Source organism: Gavia stellata, chromosome 12 (assembly GCF_030936135.1).
Source record: "Gavia stellata isolate bGavSte3 chromosome 12, bGavSte3.hap2, whole genome shotgun sequence".
NCBI lineage: Eukaryota > Metazoa > Chordata > Aves > Gaviiformes > Gaviidae > Gavia > Gavia stellata.
The window spans coordinates 11,809,939-11,837,133 of record NC_082605.1 but is presented as its reverse complement, the minus strand read 5'-3'; the positions used below and the strand labels follow the sequence as shown (position 1 = coordinate 11,837,133).

General features: G+C 60.3%; 2 protein-coding genes across 2 annotated transcripts in view; both read right to left on the bottom strand.

Moving 5' to 3' along the window:
- Nucleotides 1-27: 27 nt before the first annotated feature.
- On the bottom strand, nt 28-5,267 carry SLC26A6 (solute carrier family 26 member 6). The gene is made up of 19 exons (XM_059823476.1): nt 5,140-5,267; nt 4,683-4,822; nt 4,475-4,585; nt 4,031-4,203; nt 3,772-3,936; nt 3,491-3,643; nt 3,226-3,308; nt 2,982-3,129; nt 2,759-2,872; nt 2,575-2,652; nt 2,338-2,433; nt 2,109-2,215; nt 1,951-2,020; nt 1,687-1,779; nt 1,480-1,584; nt 730-915; nt 551-605; nt 134-255; nt 28-51 (listed from the first exon to the last, which is right to left on the bottom strand). Exons 1-19 carry the CDS (start codon nt 5,265-5,267, stop codon nt 28-30), a joined length of 2,151 nt encoding a protein of 716 aa, XP_059679459.1.
- Nucleotides 5,268-10,918: 5,651 nt separating this feature from the next.
- CELSR3 (cadherin EGF LAG seven-pass G-type receptor 3) overlaps nt 10,919-27,195 on the bottom strand; it is a 30,843-nt gene continuing 14,566 nt past the window's right edge. The window contains exons 8-36 of the mRNA XM_059823340.1: nt 26,825-26,950; nt 26,482-26,651; nt 26,062-26,247; nt 25,782-25,892; nt 25,343-25,511; nt 24,937-25,078; nt 24,625-24,745; nt 24,123-24,306; nt 23,928-24,029; nt 21,514-21,608; nt 20,574-20,783; nt 19,899-20,082; nt 19,254-19,403; nt 18,861-19,041; nt 18,387-18,554; nt 17,949-18,075; nt 17,568-17,774; nt 17,286-17,460; nt 16,615-16,727; nt 16,225-16,304; nt 15,445-15,571; nt 14,669-14,782; nt 14,355-14,491; nt 14,154-14,260; nt 13,257-13,430; nt 12,919-13,119; nt 12,456-12,738; nt 11,658-12,338; nt 10,919-10,946 (exon numbers count right to left, since the gene is read on the bottom strand). Coding sequence (XP_059679323.1) covers nt 10,919-10,946; nt 11,658-12,338; nt 12,456-12,738; nt 12,919-13,119; nt 13,257-13,430; nt 14,154-14,260; nt 14,355-14,491; nt 14,669-14,782; nt 15,445-15,571; nt 16,225-16,304; nt 16,615-16,727; nt 17,286-17,460; nt 17,568-17,774; nt 17,949-18,075; nt 18,387-18,554; nt 18,861-19,041; nt 19,254-19,403; nt 19,899-20,082; nt 20,574-20,783; nt 21,514-21,608; nt 23,928-24,029; nt 24,123-24,306; nt 24,625-24,745; nt 24,937-25,078; nt 25,343-25,511; nt 25,782-25,892; nt 26,062-26,247; nt 26,482-26,651; nt 26,825-26,950 — 4,853 coding nt within the window. The remainder of the gene's footprint in view (nt 10,947-11,657; nt 12,339-12,455; nt 12,739-12,918; nt 13,120-13,256; nt 13,431-14,153; nt 14,261-14,354; nt 14,492-14,668; nt 14,783-15,444; nt 15,572-16,224; nt 16,305-16,614; nt 16,728-17,285; nt 17,461-17,567; nt 17,775-17,948; nt 18,076-18,386; nt 18,555-18,860; nt 19,042-19,253; nt 19,404-19,898; nt 20,083-20,573; nt 20,784-21,513; nt 21,609-23,927; nt 24,030-24,122; nt 24,307-24,624; nt 24,746-24,936; nt 25,079-25,342; nt 25,512-25,781; nt 25,893-26,061; nt 26,248-26,481; nt 26,652-26,824; nt 26,951-27,195) is intronic.

Here is a 27,195-nt window from a genome sequence, read left to right as displayed (position 1 = left end):
TCAGGGAGACGTCTTCCTGTCACAGGGTTACATTCTGGTGCTGAGGTCCACCTAAGGGAGACAGACAGGGAGGTGTTGGCTTGGTTGACCCCGCTCCATCACAGGGATGGGGACGGCGAGGCTGTGTGCTTACCGAGGCCTGGTGCCGCTCTCTGCTGATGTGGACCATGGCGTTGTGCACCGAGGGGAAGAAGCAGTGCTTGGTGATGGCCGAGCTGAAGAAGTTGCCCCGCTCCAGCTGGGCAAGGACGTGCCCTGTGTGGAGGGAGAAATATCCTAAGCTATGGCACCCAGCTGAGCCCACCGCCCCCCACCCAGAGCAGCCTCCCTCCCCCTGTGCTGCAGGGGCACTGGGGCCATCACCAGGGACCCAGCTGCCTTGCCAGGGGCTGCGGCGCTCAGACTGGATCTCTGGGACAATCTGCAGCACCTATCCGCTGGGGAAACCCTGGGGATGGGGACACCATGGAGGAAGCCCCAGGCCAGCAGCTGTGTCCTGAAGGGGTGGGCACTCCTGGCAGGGGCTGATGGGTCTGCAGAGGCTCCTCACCCGGGCAGCCGGCAACAAAGACGTCCACTTCTATCTCATGGAAATCCCTGAAAATCTGCAAATGGCAGAAAAAACCATTTCACCTGGGAAGGACAGGCAGCAGCCATCAGGCCACCCCGCAGAGCCCTGTGGACACCCTCAGCAAGGCTGCCGGCCTGCCTGCTCCCCCGTCCCCTTACATTCTTCAGGATCTTGATGGAAACAGTGTCCACGAAGCTGACCGGGCTGAAGTCCAAGATGACCGCGTGGAAGCCAGGCTGGGGCAGTCCCAGGGTGCGCAGGGTGGGCTTGGGGGGCGTGCTGCCCTCCGCCCCACTCAGCTCAATCACTGCCACACCCGGGCCATTAAGCCTGTCCTCCACATCCTGGGAAAGGGAAGAAGACCAGGCCTTACTGCACGGGGACTGGTGGCACCCGCAGCTCTACTGGCCAGGCAGCATACCTCCCCCTGGGCTTGCCCTGCCCTATAGCGCAGTGGGGCCTGGCAAGGCTCTTTGGCTGCGTTAGAGCATAGGCAGCGGGTGGTCCCAGGAATGGGTGCCTCGCTCACACCTTCACCCACTTCTGGGCTCTTTCCGGATGTGCTGGGACGCACCCCTCTCCCTAGTGACCTTCTCCAGAGCCGGATTCATTAGCTGGCACCAGGTCAGCCTTTGCTCTTGCTCTTAATTCTGATTAACTCACCAAATGGCTCATGACTCACTGGCTCCACCACCTAATCATTAACAGCCCTACTTTCCTCGCCGACCTTGGGTGTGACGCTGTGGCCCGGCTCTGCCCCAGTTGCCTCATCTCACCCAGTGGCCGCAGATTGAACCAGGAGCCCCACGGGCCACTGAGCCCAGTGAATGCATAGGCAGGAGGCCCAGGGCCAGGCAGGGAGGCGGTGCAGGGTGGCACCAGAGGGGTCCCCCACGGCAGGGAAGCACCTTTTTCCTCTTTGCCTTTTCCTTCTCTGCTTTCTTCTGCTGTTTCTTCAGCTTCTTGAGGGCCTTCTTCTTCTTCTCGATCAGGCGGTCCACATTGATGCCACTCTGCAAAACAATGCAGACCTGTGTCCCCAGGCGCCCCACCACCACCCTGGTTCTGGCAGGCGGGGGGCACGGGGAGCACCAGGGGGCTGGTGGCTCTTCTACCTTCTTCTTCAGGGCCTCAGCATACAGCTCCACGTTGGCAAAATAGAGGGTGGAGGAGGAGCGGAAGATCTTCACACCGGGGACTTCCTGTGCCTAGGGGCAAACAGGGAGATGTGCTGCCCAAGGGACAGAGCCCCCTGCTCCCCTTCCCTCCCTCTCCCAAAATGCCCCCCACTCCTTTCCCCAGCGAACAGCCCTTGGGGGTGCTTTGAACTGCCCCTGCCCCATTGCAGGCAGCTCTTCTCCACCCCCTGGTGCTGTTACCATTTGGTATTCAGCCACGTCCCTGTAGACATCGGTGTCGGAGATGCGCCCCAGGATGGAGTAGTGGGGCCTGTGGGGAGCAGAGGAAGGGGCTGAGGTCACCATGGGCTTCCCCTGCCCTCAGGTTGCGGCACCGGCCCCAGCCCTCGGGTACTCACAGCTGGGTGCGGAAGATGACGGTGAGCAGCCCGAAGGCCACTGAGGCCCCCAGACCGATGTCCAAGTTCAGCATGAGGGTGGCCACGAATGTCACAATCCAGACCATCTGGAGGGGGGACACGATCAGCTGCGGCACGGCCTCCCCGCTGGCAGCTGCAAGCCTCAAAGAGGGTGGAGAAACCCTCTCCAGGGACAAGAGCAAAACCCCAGGGCTGGTCAGCGCCTTACTAGGTCCACCCGGTTGGACTTCCAGAGCGTGCGGAGGTCATCGAACTGCTTGAACATGCCCTTGAGGTTGACGATGATGACAGCAGACAAGATGGCCTAGAAGAGAAGTCCCTGCAGCTATAAGGATGCTGAGGGCAGGTTTGGGCGGGGGGCTTGGCTGTTTCCCTGCCACACCACCTTGCCATGGGACGGGCACAGGGGTGGAATGTGGCACAGAGGCTCTGGGACCAAATGTACCTTGGGCAGGTCCCGGAAGAGCTCTCCAATCTTCAGGATGGTCACCAGGATGACCAGGGACGCGATGACACCAGCTACCTGAGGGGAAGGAGAGCGGGAGGCGAGAGGTGAGTCCCCCACCACTCGCTGTGCTCCTTGCCCCTGGTCCAGCCCCATGGAGGAAGGCAGCGCTGCCTAGACCCACCTGGCTGTTGCCCCCTGTGCTCTCCTGCACCAGGCTCCGCGACATAGAGCAGCTGATGGCAAAACACTGGAAGAAGCCCCCCAGGAAGTTGCAGAGGCCCAGCGCGATCAGCTCCTGCAGGGACAGAGCAGCAGTGGGGGGAGCACCATGCCTTCCCCCGGCTGCAAGAAGTACAAGCTTGGTTTTCATCCAGGGAAGGGGGCCCTGCGCGTCAGAGCATCACCTGGTTGCTGTCCACTTTGTAGCCGTGCTTCAGGGCAAATATCTTGCCCAGGGAGATGCAGATGGCGTAGCCCACGACGGCAATGGCGAAGGCGTTGCCCACAACCTGCCCAAAGTAGCTGACACTGGGGACCAGAGGTGGCTTCAACCTACAGCCAAGACAAGGAAACAGGGCTCAAAAGGGGGGGTCCTGTGGGCAGCACGGTGCCCTGGCACAGCCACCCTCACCGTCTGGCTCTGCTCACCCGCTGGGGATGTTGCCCACCACGGAGATGCCAAACTTGGCATTCAGGTTGACACCGTAGGAGATGCCGGTGGAGATGATGATCTGGGGGAGGATGGCTGGAGTGAGGCAGGGCCTTCCTGCGTGGGGACCGTGGTGGAGGAGGAGGGGACACATGCCCTGGAGCTGCATTCACCAAGGCACCCAATCCCACGCCTCCCCACCCTGCAGGGGATAGGGCCACCCATGGCTACATCCCCACAGGGAGCTGCAGTAGCTCTGGATACCGTGATAAGCTCGATGGGGATGGGCATGGGCAGTTTGGCGGCGAACTTGTGGTTGAGCTCTTTCACGATGAAGATGGCCACCATGGCAATGATGGCTGTCACCAGGGTACCCACATTGGTCTGTGGCAGCTTCCGGCAGATCTCGATGAAGGTCTAGAGGACACAGGAGGAGGGAATGGGCTCAGGAAAGCAGATGCTTCCCTGGCAGGTTTTTGGGGGCCTCTGTGTGCCCTACAGGTGAGTGTCCAGGAGTTGCAGGGCAGCAGCAAACTCGAACTCACCATGAACAATGAGAGCGGCCCCGAGTGCTCGCCCAGGGAGACCCCAAAGACGTTCTTGAGCTGGGAGATGAGGACATGCACGGAGGCAGCGGTGGTGTAGCCGCGTACCAGAGGGTCCGAGAGGTAGGTTACCACAAAGCCGAACTGCAGGAGGCCCAGGACCACCTGGAAGGAGAGGTGGCAGGAGTCCCCCACAGCTCTCAGCCATGGGGCACCACGGCCCCCCATTCCCTGCCAGGTTGGACTGGGGCCCCCTTACCTGGAAGATGCCTGCCAGGACAGTGATGGTGGCCACCAGCTTCACCCTGGCGGCATCACGCTGTTCCTCATTGACCGTGGTGTTGGTGCCATTGACGGACACCAGGAACTTCTCGCTGGGCACCAGGGACTCTGTCACACTCCCAATCATGACAGAGATGACAGCAAAGGGGCCTGGGGACAGGCAGGGTGTGGGCAGGGAGCCCAAGGTCAGCACCAGGACCTCTCTGAGGTCCACAGGCACCTGTCCCCTTGGGCTGGGCTCCAGGTGTACCCACTGTGCTTTGGCTCTGGTATGGCCAACTACCTTCTTGGTGGGGCAAATTAAAGGCAAGAAAGGGCCCCCCCAACCATTGATATGGCAGTGCTGTGGATGAAGGCTTTCCCCCCTCATCCTCGCTCCCTCCCCACCATCCCCATGGGAGCACGTGGTCCCTCAGCTCACCCACGGAGATGTGCCTTGACGTCCCAAAGAAGAAGTAGAGGAAGACAGGGTAAAAGGAGGAATAGAGACCAGTGACGGGCGGCAATCCGGCCAGCAGTGCGTAGGCAAGGCCTGGACATGGGGGAGCAGGGAGAAACGTCACAGATTGCTGAGCCTCAACCCCCTGCCTGCATGGAGCCCCCAGCAGCCCGGGCATGGCATCACTCACCCTGGGGCAGGTGCATGATGCCCACGCTGAAGCCTGAGGCGATGTCCCCCAGGAGCCAGTCCTTGACCGGATAGCGGGGCAGCCATTGTAGGAAGGGCAGGAATCGAAAGAACAGGGACTTGGCAGTGGAGGCTGAGCATCTGGTAGGGAAGGAGCAGGAGCCAGGGCTGAGCACAAGCATGGGGGCTTGGGGAGATCAGCAGGGGTGGACGGTGCCCCATGGGAAGCAGTGGGTCCCATGGGATACCCAGCTCCATCCACTGGAGCCAGGTGTCTGTCCAGGCAGGAGGACAGAGTGGGGACACGAATGTTTGGGCTTAGGGGAACGAACCCCTGGGTCTCCACTGTCTATTGCAGGGACCAGGACAGACAGAGCCAGGCTCCCCATGGCAGTGGGGCTGGGGCGCATGGTGCCTGGTGGGGTCCAGGCATATCCCTCCGGCCGGCATGGTCCTACCTGGTCTTGCAGAGACAGCTGCGCAGCGAGGACTTGGCGGGAGGTTTCCGCTGTGCCACCTCCTCCAGGTCGGCCTCACTCAGCACCTCGCGTGGTGCCCGGTGGCTCAGCGCCATCTCCACCGCCATGGTCACCCAGCCCTCCTGTGTGCCAGCCCACTGCAGGGAGGCAAAGGACAGCTCAGCCACGTCCCCACAGCCAACGGTACCCCGCACCCTAAACCCCCCTGCAGCCCCTGCTACAGCCCTGCTTGCCCCATGGAGCCATCCCATCCTGGCCAGGCGTGCAGGATTGGCCCCGAGGCCAGGGGTGAGCTGAGTTTTGGGAGTCCAGAAGCAGCGGCAGCAGCTCGCAATGGAGAGCAGCAGGAAGCCTGCATGTGGGCAGGGAGGGAGCTGAGACCTTAGTAATCAGCGCTGCCCCATCCGACCTGCTGGGGTGCATGGGTGGCGGCTGCCAGCAGAACTGCCCCAAAGGGGGGTCCCCCTCCGCCTGCCCACACAGAACCCTACTCGGTGCCAACAACCCTTCTCCTCCACGTACCGCGGCGCAGCCAGGGCAGTGGGCCACAACAGCCACTGAGCAAAGCCCCAGCCACCCCACAGCCCCGTCCGCAGACTTTGTCCTTTTACACATGAGGGGAGCAGGAATGTTAACCCCCGGCGAGTGTCACGGGCTCACCGTCTCTCTGCCAGTGCCCTCCCCAACCCCCTGCACTGCAGAGCGGGCTGAGCCCCCAGGCAGGGAGGAGCAGGGCTGGGATGGGGTCTCTCCCTTTGCGGGACCAGGATGGTGGGACCGAGGCGTCTCCATACAGATCCGCAGCCTGACTTTGCTCAGGGCTCAAGCTGAGAGGTGCCATGGTCCCACCAGGCTCACCTGGCTGAGGGCCCCAGCCTGTCCTGAGATGCTTACCCATTTGCGACCAGACCTGCGAGCTGCTCGTGGGGTGCCGGGGGCTGTGCCAGCCCAAGTCCCCGCTTTGCCCCCAGCCCTCCTACCTGCTGTGCCTAAGCCGGTCGGGTGCCACCAGCCAGGTGCACACTCTGCTCCCTCTTATTAATACCAGCCTGTGATCTTTGAGACACCGCTCCCTGCCTCCTGCCCTCCCTCCTGCCCTCACGAGAGGAGCTGCCTGCTTCCCAGCCCCACTGCTGTGTGGCACCCGCCACACTCCCCCAGTGCCCTGTTGTGCTGGGTGCCCCGCCTGTGGCAGGCCCAGAGCTGTCACTGCTGTCCCCAGGGCCTTCCCATCCTGGGGACTGTCTTGGCCAGTCTCAGCCGCTGGCCCACAGCTGTGCCCAGGGTGCCACCGTGCCCCAGTGCCCGTGCCAAGCACAGGGCAGGGGCCTTCTTGCCGCTGGGCACATCCTGGTGCCAACCTCCTGCCAAGGGCTGCCAGTGCTCACCTCCCCGGGGCATTGCTCGGGGTCCCGCCATCACCCTCCCGTGCACCCAGGGCTCCCACGGGTGTCCCCCGCTGCTCCAAGTCCCAGAGAAGGAGCCGTGCCTGGGGCAAGGAGGTTACCTGCAGCCTCTGGCCGTGGCATCGGGGGTATTTTCCACAGGCTCTAGCCCCTGCTTACCTGCTGGGAACGGGTGTGCTGCGCCCTGTGGACTGCCCTGCTCTACCCCAGCATGCAGACCCAGCCGTTATCTTGTTCCAAAGGTCCCCAACGGGAACCGGAGCCCTGCTGAACGCATCACACCTTCCTGGGCTCTGCCATGACCTGGTATAGCTACTGGTTTCAGAGAATTTCTGAGTCACGCTTGTCCCAGGCCCATAGGGACACAGCAGTGGAAATGCAGGCACCCATGGGCTGGGCTGACTGGTGCCAGGGTGCAGGGCGAAGCCAGTGGGCTGGACAGGACAGGGCAGGGCAGGTGCCGGGGAGTCCCGGGTGCCCTGGGTGGTGGGATGGGGCTGGTGTGTGGCACAGGTGGTGACACCCAGGACTGTGCTTTCTGGGGTTGAAGGGACTCGTTCCCATCCCGGCTGGCTGGAGAGGGGGAGGCAGCCCATGGCCACCCTGGCTCTCCCTGTGGTTGGCACAACCCGGGTCCCACAGCAGCCACACGCGGACTCCTCGGCTGCCTTTCAGCAGTGGGGCTGAGCCTGCTCCCCTCAGCCTCCGCTGCATCCCTGGCCCCGCACTGTCCCACTGCCATGCCCATCAGTCTCACCGTGGCCAGGCAGCAGCAAGCCGATGCTGGCACAGGCACCAGCATGCAGCCGCTGCCTCCCCATTGTTTATCCGCTCACCTGATGCCAAAGTGGAGGCCATCACAAGGCTCCTGCTTGACAGCAACTGATAGCGCCTGGTGCCATTTACTGCCTCCTTATCGCTGCTCCCGGCCCCCACCCTGCGCTTCTGCTTCCTGTGCCCCAGCCTCCAGCCCCCTACCCGTGCCCCCAGCTGGGTGCTCTGCCCATGGCCCCCCCTCAGCCACCCCAGCCCCCCGCCAGCCCTCCTTGGCCCCTCACCCCCAAGCCAGCCTTGGGAAGGGCTGCAGGACAGCACCCCAGCTCCAAGCACCATCAACGCGGGACTCCCCGGGGGCCACCGTCAGCTCTGCCCCCCAGTGCTCAGGGGCCGTCCTGGGCTGGGTCGGGCTCAGGCCAGCGCGAAGTGGGGGGCCCGTGAGGGGCTGAGGGTCCGCACTCATCAGTGGCGACCCATGCTCAGGGTGCTGTGGATCAATACCGCCCTTTGCTCACCTGCTCTTTCCCCTCCAACAGGAAGAAAGGGAGGGACAGAGGGCACCAGGATCATGCTAGACCTCTCTTTCTTCCACTTCCCTCTCCTTCCCCGCAGCCCGGATCAGCCCCGCTGAGGTCATGCTGCCTTCGGATGGTGGCATAAGCTGCCCAGGGAGGTGGTGGAGTCACCATCGCTGGAGGTGTTCGAGGAACAGGTCGACAAGGCATTGTGGGACATGGTTTAGCGGGCATGGTGGTGTTAGTTGATGGTTGGACTTGATCATCTTACAGGTCTTTTCCAACCTTAGTGATTCTGTGATTCTCCCCTTGGTCTCACCCAGGCTGCTGGCCAGGGGTACCAGCTGCTGCCAGGCGCAGGTCCCACAGCTAACCACAGCCACCGCAGACCTGCCAGCCAGGGCTAGGGCCACTGGGCACCACCGCAGCTCACCCCGTCTCTGAGTGAACCGGCCTGGACACAGCCGAGTTCAAGCAATTGGCAGCACCTGAAGTCCCTGCCACCTGGTCACCTCGCCCTGGGCCACAGCAACTCCCCTTCAGCCCAGGAACTGGCTGCGAGCTCCTGCCCAAGCCCCCTCCCAGCATCGCCTCGAGCCCAGGCGCTGCGCCCACAGCCCCAGCCATGGATCCCGAGTGCAGGGAGAGATGGCAGAGAGGTCAGCACTATTTTATAGGTTTTTATTTCCAAATCTGGCGCTTCCATGATACACTTTTACACAGCCGGAGGCGGGGTGTGCGGGCATCGCCCCGCTCCCTGCCCACAGAATCAGGAGATGGAGAGAGGAAAAAAAAAACCAACCAAACCCCCCAAAGAAACAAACCCAAATCCAAGGAGGATGCTCCCCAGAGCCCAGGCCACAGCACTACAATCAGGGACCGAGCCACAGACTGAATCCTGCTTCTTGACTGGCCCAGCTCTGCAGGGATAGCCACTGGCTCTGCTGCTCTCTTCTTTTTTGGCACTTAATCACTTGCTCTCCATTTGAACCAACACAAAGCACCCTCTTGCCCAACCTGGTGGAAAAGTGGGCCCTACAGCACGGCAGGGACAGGACACGGGTACCCACCGGGTAACATGGTGCTGGCTGAGGCACAACCCAGGGCTCCAGTGCTGCGCAGTCAGAGATAAACATGTAAACCAGTTTGTTCACAAAGGCGAAGATGGGCAGCACGGAGGGCCCCAGCTGTTCCCAGCATGTGGGGCCGGCAGCTTTCCCTTGGCACGCTGGTCCCAAATAGCATGTAAACATGTCAGCAGGCCCTTCCATCCCCATCCTTGGGAGAAGGGCGGCAGTGAGCCTGCCTCGTCAGGGCTGTGCTGGGGGCAGGCAGCCCCTGCCAGGTCCATATCACCCCTGTCACCCAGCCCATCTATCCCCTCCACGTCCTCCCCACTGACTCGGGGACATAGCCAAGAGGCCTTGGCCTCCCCGGAGGCCCGGAGGACAGCAGCGCAAGTCCTCTCCTGTAAACGTGTCAGGCTGGGCTGCGGTAAGAAGCTACGGCAGTGTGGTAGTAAGGCAGTAAGGAGCGTGCTGTCATGCAGCCCCAAGAGCACCATGGGGGCAGGTGAGCAGAGGCACCATACTCAGCAGGTGACACGGAGCGTGCCACCCCCCGAGCCATCTGCCCCTGGCCTGAGGCTAGAGTAGGCACAGAGGAGTGTCGCCTCGCGGCAGGGCCAGTGTGAGCCCGGGGCCAGGCCCCGGCCAAGCAGAGAAACCATCAGGGCGGCGTGAATTTCCAGAGAGGGCAAAGTGCTCTTTATTTCCGTCTCCCAAAATCCAGGCCACTCTGAGATGGGGTCCTCTGCCAGCCAGAGAATACAGGGACGCGTGTGTATGTACGCAGAGCCCACAGGGAACCAGCTAGATACAACTTTTGTGGGCAATGCTGAACCCTGAGACTGGAGCCACATCACGTTCCTGCAGATGCTAATCCTCCACAGGGTGAACACTGGCTCTGGGAACAGCATAGCCTGCTGCTGAGCAGGGCTAGGGTCACCCAGCTCCTTGCCTGGCCCCACAAACCAACAGAGGTTTGCTCTGCTCTATAACACGCAGGTTAAAGAGCACAATATACCATGGTTAAAAACATAGTGCTCATTTGCTAAGCAGAGGAAACCAGCGCTTATAGGAGTGGGACCATCCTGGTACAGGACGGGACTGAACAGCAAAGCTTGTTTCCTCCCCCCGTGGGTCCCTAGTACCGAATTTGCTGCCCCGCTCACTTGTGGTCTCGCTGGCGCACAGCCCTGGCTCACGGACGGGGGGCAGCCCCAAGGGGGGTCCCATGGGAGGACAGAGGGGGGCCTGGCTGCAGGGCCAGCATGGCTGCGGGGGGCTGAGGGACGCCTGGCAGGAGGACGGCCCCGAGACACGTGTGGAGCTGCATGGGGGGAGGGCGAGAGGGCAGCGGGGCGAGCTGCCATGCAAGGGGGATGTCACGGAGCGGTGCTGGCAAAGCCATGAGGGCTGCCCGGCACTGTCCCTCCAGCCCACCAGGATAATGGTTCCTGCTACCCCCAGGGAAGCCAGCAAAGGGCTCTTGGTGAGACAAATGCTCCAGGTCCTGGGAACAGACCATCCGTAAAAATAACCATAGAAATTTCTCTTCTTTCTGATTACAAAGATACAAAAAGGTAGAAAACCCTCCCCTGCCCCCATGTGCTGGGCTCCGTTTCCATCCCCCTGCCCCTGCCCACCCTCCACACACACACGTGCGCACCCTGCATACAAATGGGTCGCAGAGGAAGAGCTTGGCCCCGTGGGGTCAAAGAAGTCACCCTCGCCCGAGCTGGCTCCTGCTGTACCTGTCACACCGGGCAGGTGACGGGGAGCACGGTGGCAGCCAAGAGCCCAGAGGCTCCCGGCGGTGGGTGATGCGGGCTGCCGGCCCCTCAGCCCGGAGGGCAGGGGAAGGCAGGGTCGGTTTTGGGCCTCTGACCACCATCAGTTCTGGCCCCTGCCCCCTGGGGACACCAAACCTCAGCTGGCAGCGCCTGGCTAGGCAAAGGGCCCTGCTTCTTCTGTGTCTCTTGTGGACAGCTTCGGCCTCTCAGGAATGGCCCTCGTTTCTCATTATTCTTCTCGGAGGAAAGAAAAACAGCATTAAGCCATGGCATCTCCCCTGAGCTCCAGCTGCCTCCCCCAGCTATGCCAGATTGGGACAGGGCACAAACCTACTCCTGTGTCAGGGCAGGAACAACTGTTTCCAAGTCCCTGAGTTCAGGGAAGAGGAAAGGAGGGATGGCATGGCATGGCATGGCATGGCACGGCAGCAGTACCAGCAGGGAGCAGAGCTGGAGGGGAAGAAATGACAGATTGGGACAGGGTCCCTGAGGAGAAACGTGGGTGGGGCAAGCAAGGTTCCTGTAGGACTTGGGCCCCCTCCTCCTCTCCAGGCAGCCTGGCCCTTGCACACATCCACTCCTTGGGACTTACAGTCAGCACTGAGCAAGGGGACCAGCCATGAGGTCAGCCTGGCTGCACAGAGCATCTTCCCTGGGCACCCACAGGCCACAAGTGAGAGCCATCACTTCTGGCAGAGCGAGCAGACTCAGATACACTGATGTTTCTGCTCATGCTGCGCTGCAAGCGCCCGGAGCTGTCGCACCCAAGGGTTCTCCCTGCCCAGTCACTATTCAGGACCCAGAGACACCTGCCACTCACCCCAGGTGCTCACCCTTACGCAGCCCTCTCCCCCCAAACCAAACCCGCTTCAGGAAGAAGCCAGGGAGGTGGATGATGCACAATACCAGCTGAACAAAGCCTGGCTGAGGAAGGGACACACTTACTCTGAGTCTGGCGACAGCTCCGAAATGCTGTGGGAGGTGGCAGAGCGAGGCGTCGAGGGGCACATTGCGGAGGGCGTCGAGGAGGTCTGCACGGCAGAGGGGGTGGCGGTGGTCTGGGGGCCTGACGGCGTGCTGGAAGATTGCACCGAGGACAGGACGGAGGAGTTAAAAGAAGCAAGGATGGAAGAAAGGATATCTAACTGTTCAGTGGAAGGATGTCGGCTTGGAATGGCCTCCAGGTTCTCTCTGGAAGGCTGTCTCCTTGACAGCGGCTCTAGGCTTTCCCTAGACAGCTGCCTCCTAGAGAGACTCCCCAGGTTGTCCTGCGAGGGATGCCTGCTAGGCACTGTGTCCAGAGGCTCTCTGGAATTAGATCTTCTGGTGAGAAAGTCCAGCTGCTCCCTTGAAGTTTGTCTAGCTGATGCTAGCTGGTCCCTTGAAGGCTGTCTTCTAGAAAGCAAATCCAATTGTTCTCGAGAAGTATCTCGACTTGGCAACGTGTCTATTCGGTCTCTGGACACTTGCCTACTTGGCAATGTATTTAGCCACTCTCTAGAGACCTCTCTCACTGGCCCACAGTCTAGCTGCTCTCTTGACCCAAATCTGCAGGGTAAAGTGTCAAGGTGGTCTCTGGAGCCCTGCCTCCGGGGCAGCGTGTTCCCATGATCTTTCTGACTGGGCCTAGCAGCCAGTAGATCCAAGTTTTCCCTAGACCCGTGTCTGCTCGGGATACCTTCAAGGTGTTCAGTAGACCCATGCCTGCTGGGGATAGTGTCCAGCTCCTCCCTGGAGCCATGCCGGCTGGGCACGGCTTCCAAGCACTCTCCTGAGTTGTGTCTGCTCAGCTGCTCCCGGGACATCTGTCTCCTCATCAGCATGTCAAGCTGCTCCCGTGATGAGTACCGGCTGGCTGGCTGCGACAGACTGCCCGCCCCAGAGTAGATCCTGCCGTAGGACGCGGCGGGGACAGCCCTGTGACCCAGTGTGGAGGTCTTGTACCATGTCAGCTCATTCGTCATCCTGCCGACAGATGGCAAGCCTTGAAGAGTTGGAGGGTACTGGAGGCGGTTCTTCAAAATCCCTGCACCAGACAGAAAGACAAGTCAAATCTTTGCAGAACAGTGAGAACAGCATGAAAGCCAGGAGAGATAAGCCATACCTCCCCAAGGACACGACAAGATGGATCTGATGCTGAACCTTCAGGGCCACATCAACCTGAGACAGGCCAGGCCACCCTTGCCTGCTTGCTCCAGGACGTTACCTTTTCTTTGCCGTTGGGTCTGGGTGAGGGAGTTCTCGTCCCCACTGGTCAAGGCTAGGTCTGGCTGATTATTGTTGGCCGCATCTTTGTTGATGTCGAATCCCAGCTTCCGCTCAGAGCCCCACTTCTGCAGGGAGCAGGGGTGAACCTCGCACTCGCCCAGAGCCGGCCAGTACGACATGAGGTCGTTGCCATCCACATCTAGCAAAGGACACAGCAAAACATGCCCCAGGGAAGAGAGAATTTCTGTGAGCAGCAATTGAAGCCATGACAAGCCACGGCCTGGCCCCCAGGGACCTGAGCTCACCCTTTCCCCTGCCAGAGCCCCTGTGACTTGCCTTTGGGAGTGGTGTTGGTGGGGTTAGTGAGGAGGCGTTCGCTGTGTGCCGCCCGCTTGAACTGGCGCTGGAAACGGCCCCGCAGGCGCACGTTCTCCTCGCTTTCCGAGGATGGGATGGAGAGGCTGTGCTCTTCGTCCAGAGACAGGTCACTGTCCGAGTCTGAGTCCTGGTCTGTAGGGACACAGCATGTGTTGGGGAGACATTTGGAATGAAGGTGGGCAAGGCTTTTTGGCCCAGGGCAGGGACAGTCAGGCTCTGACTGCCTCCAGGAAGGCAGAACCACCCCAGGGCTGACCAACCTCGTGAGGATAACAGCCTGCTTTACCACTCACTGTCCTTCCCTTGGCAGCAGCCTGCGCCTGCTCCCCCTGCCCTTTCACCAGGCACCCGTGAAAGGAGCCTGGATCCATCTCGCTGCACCTCCCTGTCATGCAGCTGCAAATAGCTCTAAGATCCCCTTTGCCTCCTCTTCCTCCAGGCTGAGCAAACTCACCTCCCCCAGCCTCTGCTCACCTGTCCCATGCCCCAGCCCCGGCCATGAGGGTGGCTCCCACCCATCTCACTCCAGTGCGTGAGTGCCTGTACTGTACTGGGGAGCCCAGTGTCCCCAAGGACCCTGTGACAGCTTATGTCCCTGCCTCTTGCCTCCTCCATTTCTAGCTCCTTGGAGACTGGCTATGCCCTTTGCTGTCCGTCCAGGAGGAGGCTCTGCTATGTGACACAGCTGCTGCCCCTCCCTCCTATCCACAGCATGTTTGGGAGTCACAGCTGAACACAGGATGGAGGACGTAACTGCACAGCCAGAGCCTGCACCAGGAAGGATTTCCTTAAGCTAGGAGTTAATTTGGGATGCACTGGGTTGGCCCCAAACCTGGGCCCCAGGCTGAGCCTTACCTCCCCCAGCATCACGGTGGAACATGGCCACGTCAATGTCTGTGGGGCCGGCATGAGCCAGCAGGCTGTGATCTAGGGCCGAGCCCTGACGCGCCGTCACGTTGTCTCTGAAAGACAGGAGGCCCGAACGGTCACAGTGGCAGGAGTCCTTGGCTCTGCCTGGGTGCTCCCGGTACCCCGGAGCCCTGTGCTGCTCCCTACCTGAGGTAAGCCCGCTGGCTGGAATGGGTGCGGGCAGAGCGCACGCTGCTCACGGACGAGATGGTGGAGGCCCCCAGGGTGATGCGGATGAGCCCACTCTCCTCAAACAGCGCTGTGTTGTTGTAGGCGTTGGGGCCCTGGCAAGGTGGGGAGAGAGGCACAGGCCCTGTTAAGGAGGCACCGCGGCAGCCCAGAGGATGGCCTTCCCACCCGCACCTGCCATCCCCCCGGGGAAGTGGGGACGTTCCCATCGGCTCCTGTCCCAGGCAGGCAGCCTGTCCTCAGACCCCCAGGCTGCTCCTGCTCTCGCCCACCTGCGTGCTCCTCGTGGCCTCCTCACTCTGCCCCTTCTTGCCGAGGCAGGCCAGCTTCCAGGCCTCCTGCACCTCCTCATTCAGCACGCAGAACAGGACCAGCACAGCCAGGCCCTGCAGGGAGAGATGCCATGAGAGCCAGCCCCTTGCTGCTGGTCGACCTGCTCGCCTGCAGCACCAGATCCTGGCTGCTTCCTGGCTCCTCCAGAGCCCAGCGTGTCGGCCCTGGTGGCCACCAGGACAAGGACACACCAAAGAGCCCCTCAACACTGATCAGCGCCAACCCCCATGGTGGCCATGGGTGAGGGAGGAAAGGGTGGGCTGTCCCCCTGGCTGGCAGTGGCCAGTGAGTGGCTGGCAGGGTCCTCTGCAGCAACACCAGCCATGGTGGTGGCAGGAGGTCTGCGGGGTGCTGCCGTGGGTCACATTCGGGGTGTCCGACACCTCTGTTGCAGGCCACTCTCTTGCTCTGCTCTTTGAGAGCAGGGAGACCCCTTCCCTCCAAAGATGGTCCTCGCTGCCCTTTGGATGTTACCTCTGAACCAAGCACCTTGCAGCCACCTCCTACTCCATGCCACCGCCCACCATGGGCACAGCAGCGAAGACCGGCAGGAGCCATGTGCTGCCGCAGTGGTGACAACGGAAGGGACAAGGAGCCCAGCAGGACACTGGGGGCTCAGCGTGGGGTGCCCACTCTCCACAGACAGCCGTGAGGACCACAGGGATGCTCTCCTGGGCTGACCCGTGCCCTCCCCTGGCAGAGGCCGGGCAGTTACCTGGAGGCTGCAGAGGACAGTGTAGAGGTAGTGGAAAGCCAGGACACTGTTGTTGACAGCCAAGAGGCCAAAGAGCCAGGTAGTGCTAATAACTAGAAGCAGAACAAAGGAGCTCCGTAACGTCATGCTGGAGAGAGAGAGACAGACAGACAGACAGGCACACAGACACACACCAAGAGGTTAGTGCGTGTTGTTAATCTACAGTCTAGTGCTCACAGACAGAGATCCAGAGGGGAAAGCGCACTCCTGCCCAGCCCTCCCTGCTGCGCCCAGCCCTGCCGGCTCATGTCTGCACAGTGGTTTGGCTCCTCCCGACTCCTGGGCCTTCCCTTCTGGATCACACATGGCAAACATAGGGGCCCAAAAGACACAGGTCATTTGGAGCCACAGGGACCTAAGCCAAGCTCCAGGGCTGGCCCAGGAGGGAGCAGGGAAAGGTCTCAGAATGAGCATGTACGAGAAGAAAAAGCGGGTGCTGAGAGTCGACAAGGGCAGAGTGCTGAATACAAGCAGACACGAGGGGTGGCTGTGAGGGCAGGTGGTGAAGAGGGACAGGCTGGCAGGACAGTATGGAGATGGGGACGTAGGAACAAGAGGAAAGGACAAAGTTTAGGAAGGGTTAATGTGGACGGCAGGTGTGGGAGAGGAGAGCGGCTGCAAGGCTGACACCGATGTACAGAGGAACACTCTGTGATGGTGGAAGAGGGAGGATGATCACTGAAAATGCTAAAAACCACGAGCCACAGGAGCTCTGCTGGGAGTTTGGCCACTAATACTCACAGAACCGATTTCTTCTTGGTCTCCTTTTGGCCTGGGGAGCAGGACATCTTGGCCACAAGCAGGAACATGACCCCATTCATCTGAAAGCATTGGCACTGATTAGAAGCTGTGCCAAGGGCCAGCTCTGACCTGACATCCCCAGCGCAGAGTGTGGGCAGACTCCGGGTCCGTCAGGCCCATGCGAACACCCCCACCTTTTCCCTTCATGCCCAAGCCATGGCTTCCCGCAAGTTTAGCTGGAGTGAGGAGGGACAGAGAGAGGGCCCCTAACTGAGGAAGGAGAATACAGAGAAAGGGGCAGGCAGTAGGCAGCTGAGGAAGGGGCGAGTGCCCATAGTGTGGAGAAGGGAGGCAGGAGAGGGCTGTGGGTGAAACAGGACAGGGTTTTACCACAATGACGACAGTAATGGGGCCTGCAAAGCTCCAGACCAGCTTATCATGAATGGAAATCCAGCAGAAGTCGGGGTTCCCATAGCCCTCAGGATCCAGGCCAACAGCCAGCCCTGTGGGAGGAAGGGAGAGGTCAGGTTCAGACCCAGCAGCCTTGGACTTGCCCAAGCCATGTTGATCCCATCCCAGCACTGAAGTTCGTGAAGGGGGTCTCTCACTGCTCCTTGCCCTGTGCACAGGCTTCCCTGCCACAGGGGAAAAAGCCAGGACTGCGAGCCCCAGCATCAGAGCCTTTATTTCCTTTTCTCCAGGCATCCCTGACACAGCCCAGCCCAGCAGGCATTCACTGCCAGCAACACATCATCCAAGCATGCAGGTTTGGGAAACCGGGAGACCTTAACCACAAGTCCTGGGACAGCAGGAGCCCTGTGCCCATCAAACAAGCCATGGAGAGATGTGCTGATGAATTACTTCTACCCAGGAAGCAAAACAGCCCTTGATACATGGTCCCCAGCTGACCACCACAGCACTGTTCGCTGCCAGCACTGCTGGCCCTGGCAAGCCCGCCTTCAGCTCTCCCCACCGGGTAAATGAGCCAGGCAACATCAGGGGATCAGGAGGCTGCTGAGAACCAGCACTTTTGGCACAGCTGTAGGACAAGCAGCTCTTACCAGTGATGATGGCAGGCACTCCCCAGCCGATGGCATAGTAGAAACGCATGGCCCCAAAGTTGACGTTGCGGGCTTCAGTTTGCATGCGGTAGATGTGGAGGCCCTGGACAAAGAGCCAGGCGAAGGTGGAGAGGAAGAAGCAGTGGAGGAGGATGGCAATCACAGTGCAAAGAAACTGGGGAGACAAAAGCCACTCAGAGATGGTCCCACTGTGCCAATGCTAACTGCATCATCCTTGCCTTTCCTCCACCCCCAAGGGCGTGTTTGTTCAAGCCCACAGACCTGGTTCTCGGTGCGGTTGATGCCCAGGAGAAAGAGCAGCTCAGAGAAGAAGAGGGTGACTGATATGTTGGAGTGGATGCTACGCATGTTGGACTTGAGGCCTTTGAGGCAGGTCAGGAAGGAGAAGGTCAGCAGCAGAGTCACCAAGGAGAGTGACACCAAGGAATAGGTGACAATTGCCAATGTCTCCAGGTCACCTTCCAGTTGCTGCAATAGCAGAGAATCAAAGACAAATGGTGGTGTTAGGGGGAGACATGGGAAGCCTGCTGAGCTCTCAAACTCTACTTGTGTCACACAGGGAATTTTCTGCCTGTGCCTGTTTATTCTGGTACCCAGTGGCTAACAGCTCCCACCACCACCCACAGCCCTGAAGGCTGTTACCTCTCGGTGTGAGCTGTCCATCAGAACCCCAAAGATGCCAAACTGGGAGCACTGGCAGTGGACATGTGTGGTGTTTCGGTACACGAGCTCGCAGTCCCTGGCTGTCCAGAAGCCGGAGGGGTTGGTCCTGCAGCCACCAAAAAGCAGAGTGCACTTAGAAGAGAAGACAGATAGGTGCCGTGTGTGGGGAAGGAACCGCAGAGAAGAGAGGTGATTGGCAAGGCTTTTCTACCAGCAGATACAACTGCATTCCTACAGCTGAAGTACTAGAGCCAGAGCCCTGCAGGGACCCTGCTGTGCCCTCCCAGCAGGAACGAACCCCCAGGGAGAGGGCAGAAACCCCCATGTCCCACTGCTGCCCAGGCACACAGCCTGTCATGGCCAGGGAGACTTGGGGAATGCAGCTCAGAGCGAGTGGCCCAGCTGTGCTTGACTCACGGGTTGGAGTGGTTCCACTGGACACAGAGAGGTTTGCTCCTGTTGGCTGTCTCCAGCAGGCGAAATTCCAGCACAAGAGGGGTGTCCAGGGGCCCCCGCAGGAAAGTGTGATTGCTGAACACAGACACGCTCACGATGGGGGAGTTCATCACAGGATTCTTGGGGAGCCTGCAAAGAGCAACAGAGCTCTACCATCACTATGCCTGGCAGCTGCAGCCCTCTGAGGACTTCCCAGACGTCCTGCACTGACATCTCAGAAGGAACAGCTCTGCCCAGCGCACACCATGGGGTCAGGAAACATGGGGCAGAGCAACGCCAAGGTGGGGAACAGGCAGAGCACTGCAGGACCATTTGGCTGGAAAACAAACCCAAGCCATTGCAGACAGACTCAGCAAGTGCCAGAGGGGGCAGAGCAGAGTCCAGCCAGGCTCTCTCCACTGGTGTTTGTAGAGGGCAAAAGGGAGGAGGACGTACCTGACACTGCGGCGATCCACCTGGTAGCGTGCAGGCAGCAGCCCCCCCAGGGTGCGGTACATGATGAGGATGATCACAGTGAGAGCGGGCTCTGGCTCTGGCAGCGCCTGCCTCGGGGAGGAGTTCTCCACAGTGTAGTTCCCTTCGCCCCCAGGCCCTGTGGGCACCGCCGTGGGGACAGCTGAGGCACACAAGGGAACGGTGAGAACACACACACACTGCTCTGAAGGCAGCCTGTGAGCCCACCAGGATCTCTTGGGATGTGGTGAAGTCAGAAGCTCTGAGCTCTCAAGAATGACTTACGGACCTCTGCCAGAGCCAGGTCTCAGCAGGGACCCATCTTCCCTTCCACGCCCACCCACGCTGTTCCCTGAGTAATGCTCACATGCTCACCTTCAGCTTTCAGAGGGCTCAGCACCGACAGCGGCAGCACAACATGGGTGTGGGGGTCCCAGGCGGGCTGGCCCCGGAAGAGGCTGCTGTGGTAGCGAGGGTAACGCCGGCGGATATGGGAGTGGTTCTCCATGCGATCAATACTCAACACTGAGGAGGAGCAAGGGAGTGAAAGTCAGCTCTAAGATGGTCACCTGGAGCAACCATGCTCCAGGGCACCCCAGGTTTGAAGTCACTGGCACTGTACAAGCCACAGGCTGGGTTGTGGATATGTCCCGTGTTTGGGCATGACATGGGATCCCAGCACCCACAGGACTCCTTCCCAGCCCAGATCCTTGCTCTGCGTAGGGCAAGCTACTTCTGCCACTGAGGCCAGCAGCTTTTTCACTAGAGACTGGGAAGTAACTGGGAGCGGGCAGCACACTCCTGGCTCTGCTGTCTCTTGGTGGTGTGTCATCTACTCCAGGCAGGGATGGGACCAGGATGTCTCTCACAAACACCTCCCCATGTTTGAGAGAGCCACCAAGGAGATTATCAGCACCCTCGCTGAGGTGAAGTGAGATGAGAAGAAGGGGACAGGGTGTGATGGAGGAGTGGCTCTGCACCACCGCAGCCAGGCCCCATGACCAGCCAGCTCCTACTCACTGATGTTGGGGGTGACGACACCGACGGGGTTGAGGTAGGTGAGTTTCATGTTGCTGGCCAGCGTGCCTGAGTAGTCCCGCAGCTGCTCCATGAGGCTGACGCTGCCATGCTCACTGTGTGGCAGCATGGCCCAGTGCTCTCGGTTCTCGAGTGCCAGCACAGAGCTGCCTGCGCGCAACAGGTTCTGCATGGGAGAGACATGGGGGCAGAGGGTGAGGGTAACACTGCCTTTGGGCCCTGTCCTGACCACCCTCAGGCTGCAGCACTGTGATCTCTGCCCAGTTGCTGCACAAAGGCTCGAGGAAGAGGAGTACTTTCTGCTACAGTGGGCCCCACCCTCAATGCTCATCAGCCAATGTCCTGCAGACACATCTTCCCTGCACCCCTGCCATAAAGGGACTAGCAGGCAGCAATAAGACCTCCCTTTGCCTTCCCTTCCCCAGGGTGAGCAAACCCAGCTCTCTGCCTCTCCTCATCCACTCTGAGCTCCAGCCCTGACCATGCAGGTGGCCTTCATGGGTTTCGCTCCTGTGAGTCAATGTCTGTGGCACTGGGGAGCCCAGTGCTCCTGACATGGTCTCACAACACCCTCGATCCCCTCAGAGACCCAGGTTCAGGCTGGCTGATAAAGAGAAGCAGCATCACAAGCTACCCTGATGTGGGCAAAGGACTCACCTCATTGAAGTGGGCATCCTGCGTGGCTGTCAGGCCAAAGCCATGCTGCCGGCTCTCAAAGGCCATGAGGCGGGATAGCAGGCGGAAAGTGATGTGCACATCATTGCCAAAGTAGTGGTCCATGTGGTCTGTCACGGCCCGGAGCCGGTGAGCCAGCTTCTTGGCTTCAATTGTGTTGAGCTCAGTCTCGTTCCTCTCCAAGCCCTCCAGCTGCCAGTGGGGAGAAAGGAGGGGATTAAACAATTCAGTGGTTCCTCCCTGGGAAACTGGGATGCTGCAGGCCCTGCTTGGCCCAGAGATGATTTTTGAAACCATGGCACAAACCAGGGACACTCACAGCGGTGGTCACTACAACAGGGAGCATCTCTGGCAGACAAACAGCCTCCAGCAACACACCAGGGGTGGCACTGGGCCAGGCCCAGCTAACCCAGTACCATACATGACAGAGGCCAGGGAAATGAAAGGACAGGGCAAGCATCTAGCGATACTTCCCTGAAAACTCTCCTGGCTTCAGTTACAGTTCAGCCTCAGTGGGATGCATGTGTTTAATAAACTTGCCTGGATACTTTGAAGGGATTTGTCACTGAAAGGTCTGGGGGCTACAGATGTCCCACGGGGCAGACATGTCTCCAGCTTCAAACAGTTCAGCTCTACTCAGGGTTAGTTGTTTTCCTCTCAAATAATAAGGCAGGACACAGGTCATTTATTATGGGGACACTCAAAAGATGAGAGGAAACCAAATTGAACTTCAGCTCAGACCAATGCTCCCACAGGATGGGTTTGGGGACAGGAAATGGGAAGAGAAAGGTGCTGAGCACTGTGGCAAGGCCTGCTCCTACTCTAGGTGCCCATGGAGAGCTGAGCTCTTTGAAACCTGGCTGTGAGCCCTTGCTCGTACGGCTCCTGCCCTGTCAGGGCTGCAGAGGCGAGAGGGGATTACCAGCATGGAGAGCTCCTTGAAGGCAGGTGAAGTGCAGTTGAAGAGATCTGGCTCCAGCCAGCCCTTCTCCTCATCACAGTGTCTGATGGCTGCACCTAAAACCGTGAGGAAGGGTATGTCTGAAATTCAGCACAGGATATGTGGCTCCCCTGGTGCATCCCCCCATCAGGGACCCTCTGCAACCAGCTAACCCAAACAGCAGCACCAGCAAGTGATGGGGAGGGTCTGCAACACCCCAGGGCCGTCCTCCTGCTTTGCACCAGTGCAACCCATTCCACCCTTGGTCTGCATCACCTCGGCAAACTGCTGCCATCCTTTCCCTCCAGGAGCTGGGTTCCTACGTGTGCTTCTGGGCTGCATCACACCAGGTGCGATCACACAGAATTGCAAAGAGGAATAAGTGACTTGGCAGGGCCCAGGCTGGAGAAGCCCCTGTTTCCTGGTGGGGATGTGTCCATGTCCTCAGGGCACATTTGACCTCAAACTACTGAAGCCCATGCAGCTCTAGGCATCCCCTAGCTGACAGCCTGCAATACCTGCTGAGGTCCTGCCTCTCTCTACAGGGCAAAGTCACCCCAGGAGGAAAACACCCCTGCTGTGGGGCTGGCAAACCCGCCCCAGAGACAAGCCCCTGCAGCCAAGTGGGATGGAGGAGTGGCATGGAGAAGGACCCATCCAGCAGCATGGATTCAGTACCCAGTGCAAGACCCCAATCCCTGGCTGGGGCCCAAGCACTACTGCACAGCAACAGAGATACCAGCAACGAATGGGATCAGCTGTTAACCACCACATAAAGCGCTGCTAAAGCTGACATGGAGAGCAGTGTCCTGGACCGGGAGCATCACCATGCACACTTTGAGCAAAAGGAAGCCAGGCAATCCCAGTGCACCTGGCAGGACTGTGGACCAGGCCCTCCTGGGGAAGGCACCAGAGCACAGGAGCCCACCCAGGCACCCATGGCTGGGAGAGGGCAGCAGTGTGGCCAGGGTGGGGAGAGGGAGCCTGGAGCAGACTCCAGTTGCTGTTCAGAAAAGTCCCAGCGACTAGCGTGCCCCCTCCCACCATCTCGCAGCTGTCCTCCCCAACCACCTTTCCCCCAGCTGCAGAAGCACAGGGACCAGTGCCATTGCAGCTGGGAGCAGGGAGAACAAAGAAACCTCCACACTGCTAGCCTTCCCCTGTGAAGAACAGAGATTGGCTCAGCTGCAGATCTGGGCAGGATCGGCTCCCGGGTCCCTCTGCCTCCCCCTGCCAACTAGGCAGAGGGCACAAGACCTTGTGCTGAGCATGCCCAGCAGTTCCTGCCCCCATCCTACTGCCCCCTGCTCAAACAGCTCCCCCTTCCTTCACCCCACGGCCATTCCTCTGTGGCCTCTCTGGCCTCACTACCCATTGCTCATCACCAGCTCCTTCCCCTCTCATCCTAAGCCAGCAGATACCAGCCCGGGAGAGCCAACATCTATCCCAGCCGGGGAGCAGAGCGCGGACCTGCCCAGAGCCAAAGCTGCAGGCTCAGGACAGCGGGTGGCAGGGGCTGCATGCGGCTGCAGCCAACTTTGTGCTGGTTAGTGTGCTGGGAGCAGGGAAGCAGCGTGTAGGAGTGGTGAGGCCAGGCAAAGCGTTGGGAAGACACTCGGCAGCTCCAGAAGCGGCAGGGAAAGTGCAGGGGTGTGCAGGGTGTGAGGCAGAGAGCAGGGAGGGAAAGCCACGTGGCACAGCCCTTACAACACAGGGGGAAGGAGGTGGGAACAACCTTACCTGCACCCCTCAAGCCTGAGCACGGAGGACGAGAGAACCAGGGAGAGAAGCGACAACAGTTAGGAGCCGAACCTGCCTCCTCCCAGGGCGAACGGCTGGAGAAGGACAGGGTTTGTATTGTCCCCTGGGGCTCGCGCTACCCTACAGTCCCAGACGCCCTGCTCACACCTTTGCCGTCATGGAGGACGGCCTCCTCCAGCTCGGGACGTGACTCCTACTCAAGACACTCACCTAACAGCATGCTGTGCCCTACTCCCCTCGCAGTGCACACTGAGGATGGGGCCGGCGGAGCCGCAGCAAGGTGCTGCAGGTGCTGAGCTGCCATACCAGGCCTAACCCCAGCCTCAAGCCTGCTGAAACCAAAACGCAGCAGGGAGAAGATGGGGACCGAGGCCAAAGGAACAGCACAGCCCCAGGGCTGGGTGATGGGCCTAGACCCTACAGCCTGTTCCCAGCCCCAGCCCTGTGGCCAGCCCCCTCTGCTCTCCCCAAGGCTGCGGCACGTTCTCCTCCAACTTCCTTCTCCCAGCCCCCAAGCCCAGCTAAACAGGACTGGGGCAGCACGAGAAGAGTGGTATTGCTGGGGCTGCCACAGCCCCTGGCAGGACAGCCAGGCTGCCCCCTCCCCTCCCCTTCCCATCACATCGCCCACTCACCCAAGGAGCCTTTGGGACACAGCACCACAGCTGAGAAGCCAAACTTGGTCTGGGGCCACCACACACCTGCCTTCAGGCTTTTGGGGCAGCCGTCGTAGAGTACTGTGGAGACACGCACCCCGAGGGGCCAGTCACAGAGGGAGGCCACCGATGCCAAGCCCTGCAGCACCACCGCCCCGCCGTGCCCACACTCACCCTCGCAGCCACTGGGCGTCACCTCGGCAAAAGGGCTGTCGCAGCTATTGCACTGGCGCCCAATGACCCCCGGCCGGCAGTGGCACCGGCCCGTCTCCTTGTCACAGGAGCGCGAGGTGGAGCCCACAGGGTAGCAGTCGCAAGGCAGGCAGGTGTCACTGCCTTTGGGGTGGTAGTGGAAGTCCTGGGGGGAGACAGGAACAGCCATCAGACAGCCCATCAGGACAGCAGCTGAGGCTGGCACCTGGGGAATCTCTGGAGCTGGGGCAGAGAAGGGTCAGGCTCTCCCGATTTGCAAGCACCCCCACTGTCCCCATCATCATCGTGCTGGGCAGGAGGGCTGCACAGAAGAGCTGAGCAGCGATCCAGCTCAGAGGTGGGCACACAAAACAGGGCCTGGGCAGCTGCCAGGCTTTTGGAGGGGACAAGGAACGGCATCAAGGATGAGCAGGGATCCAGGCAAGCCATGGGCCACGTCCCCATGGGCACAGCTGCCCCTCACCTTGCAGTGGCACTGCCCGTTGGTTTTGTTGCAGTCAGGGTCAAAGCCCTTGTTCACATCACAGTTACAGGGCCCGCAGGTGGGGTTCCCCCACCAGCCCTTCGGACACTGCTGGTCCATCCTAGGGAGAGAAATACCTCCACTGTTACAACAACCAAATCACCCAGGCCTTCTCCTCCCACCAGCCCAGCTGCTCAGCAGCTCCAAGGAGCTGGGTGGCACTGAGAGGTCCCTGGCCATGTAGCCAGGATGACAGGGCAGCACAGAGCCAGGCATGGAGGCCATGGCCCTGCCCTGTGCCCCACATCTCACCTGTGCTCGCAGTACTGCCCGAAAAAGTTCCCTCCGCACTCGCACATGTAGCCCAGGGGTGAGCCTGGCTTGCGGCGACACACTGACTTGTTCTTGCAGGGGTTGAGGTGACACACATCCACGCAGTCCCCTCCGTAGTACCCTGAGGAGTAGACAGAGAGCACCATATAAAGCAAGCACCTTTCCCCTGAGAGGGGCCAGAGCACCAAGGAGTGAATTCAGTGGGCTCAGGAGGGATTTTGTTCCCCACAAAAACTAACAAGTGTCTGGTGGGGGTTTCTGGGCCCAGGACTTGCCCAAGAGATCGGCAGGAGAGCAGTCACAGGACAGGAGGGAGCCACAATGGGAGAGGAGAAGACAGACAGGCATGGAGAGCAAAGGGGTGGCAGGGCACTGCAGGCCCTACCTGGCTGGCAGACGCAGGAGTAGCTCTGCCACTCGTCCTTGCAGACACTGTTGGCCGGGCAGGGGCTGGAATCACAGGGGCTTGGCACACTGCAGCCAGCCTCCACCCGCAGGGCATGGCTGGGCTTGGGCAGCGCAGTCCCGGTGACACTGTCACCCAGTCGCACACCCTGCAATGCACGTAACAAATTCACAGTGAAGCCAGGACACACACGCGAGGCTCCAGTCCTCCTGCCCTCCACAAACCTCCAGGGGCAGCCACCCCCCATCACCCCTGCTGCATTGATTTATGGCTGCCCCACAACACCTCGGAGCCCTGAATGCTCAGAGGGAGAGTGTCACCAGCAGGATGGATGCTGGCAGCAGCTGCCATGCCTGTGTTTCCACCCCTCCATGTAACAGACCCGCTGGAAAGGGAAGGCTCGGAGCAATGGACTCACCTGTATGCAGCCCCTCAGCCCGTTCTGCACCTCACCAGATCCCAGAACTCCCCCCACGTGCAGGTGTTTCACTTTCAGGCCATGCAGCTCATTTCCAACAACCACCGTGTCCTGTAGAAGGACAGGGAGTAACATGGGGCAACTGGCATCAGCCCTGCCCCAGCCCTGTCCCTCTCCTGCCCCAGCCCTCTCTGAGGGTGCAAAGGCCCAGCCCAGCCTTTGTATGCCAAGCATCCTCCATGGTTCCTGTCCTGGTGCCAGAGTCTCAAGCAGCACTTACCTGGTAGAGCCCGAAGTCCAGGGTGAGGGTGATGACATAGCGCGAGTCTCGCCCACTGCGGACATCCCGCAGCTCCAGCTGGAGGTCGTGCCATCTCCCATCGCTGAGCCGCAGCTGGTCCAGGAGGAGGCTGGTGCTGCGGCCGGACCCCCTGCTCACCATGAAGGAGAGCAGGCCCCCAGCCAGCTGCAGAGAGGAAGCCAGCAATGGCAGCAGTGAGCGAAAGCCTTGCCACCTCTGGCTGCCTCCAGCCTAAGCTCTGAGCATGGGGAGGGAAACCCAGCCCTGCTAAACACCTCTCCCCGCAACCACCCTCTGCTTGGGCTGGAGTCAACGTGGGGAGCAGGGTCCTCCCGCTCTCCTGGGGCGGATGGCAGTAGAGGCTGGGGCACAGTGCTGCAGCTGAGGCTGTGGCCCTACCTGGCAGAGCAGCGTGGTATACTGGCCGGCATGGGCCTGCAGAAGCACCCCATCTGGCTGGCGTGTCCGAAATGCCAGCCCCAGGTACCACGGCACTGAGATCTTCATGTCTGTCTTGAAGTCCCAGGTCAGGACACTGTTGCCCTGGAAATAGTGGGCATGGTGCATGGCTGGAAAGCAAAGTGGAGGTGAGAAGGGATGAGCACTACATAGGGAGCACTAGATGCAGGGACAACAGAGCTAGTTCATCTCACACAGACCCCTTACCCTGCTTCCACAGCAAACCCAGCAGAGTCTTGCCCGTACCCACCCTGTCCACACCCAGCAGCACCCGCTTACTCACGGTGGCGGCAGTCTTTGCCCCCAAAGCCAACAGGACAGAGGCAGGAGTAGGTCCCCCAGCTGACAGAGCAGGTCCCGCCGTTCTTACAGGGGCTGGAGTCACAGAACGTGTGCTTGGCATGGCAGCCTGGAGGTATCAAAGTCACCCACATCAGCCTTGACCTGCTCACCACCTCTCCCCAGCCCTTTCCCTGGCTGCCAGAGGGGCAAGCCCAGCTGCTCAGCCTCTCAGTACAGATCCTGCCTGCTTAGGGATGAGGAAGAAGAAAGACACTGTGGAGCTGGACTGACTACCTAGCATCTCCCAGACAGGCCAGATCTGCAGGCTCTGCACTTGGGATCAGAGGACATCCCCAGAACATTAGCTGGAAT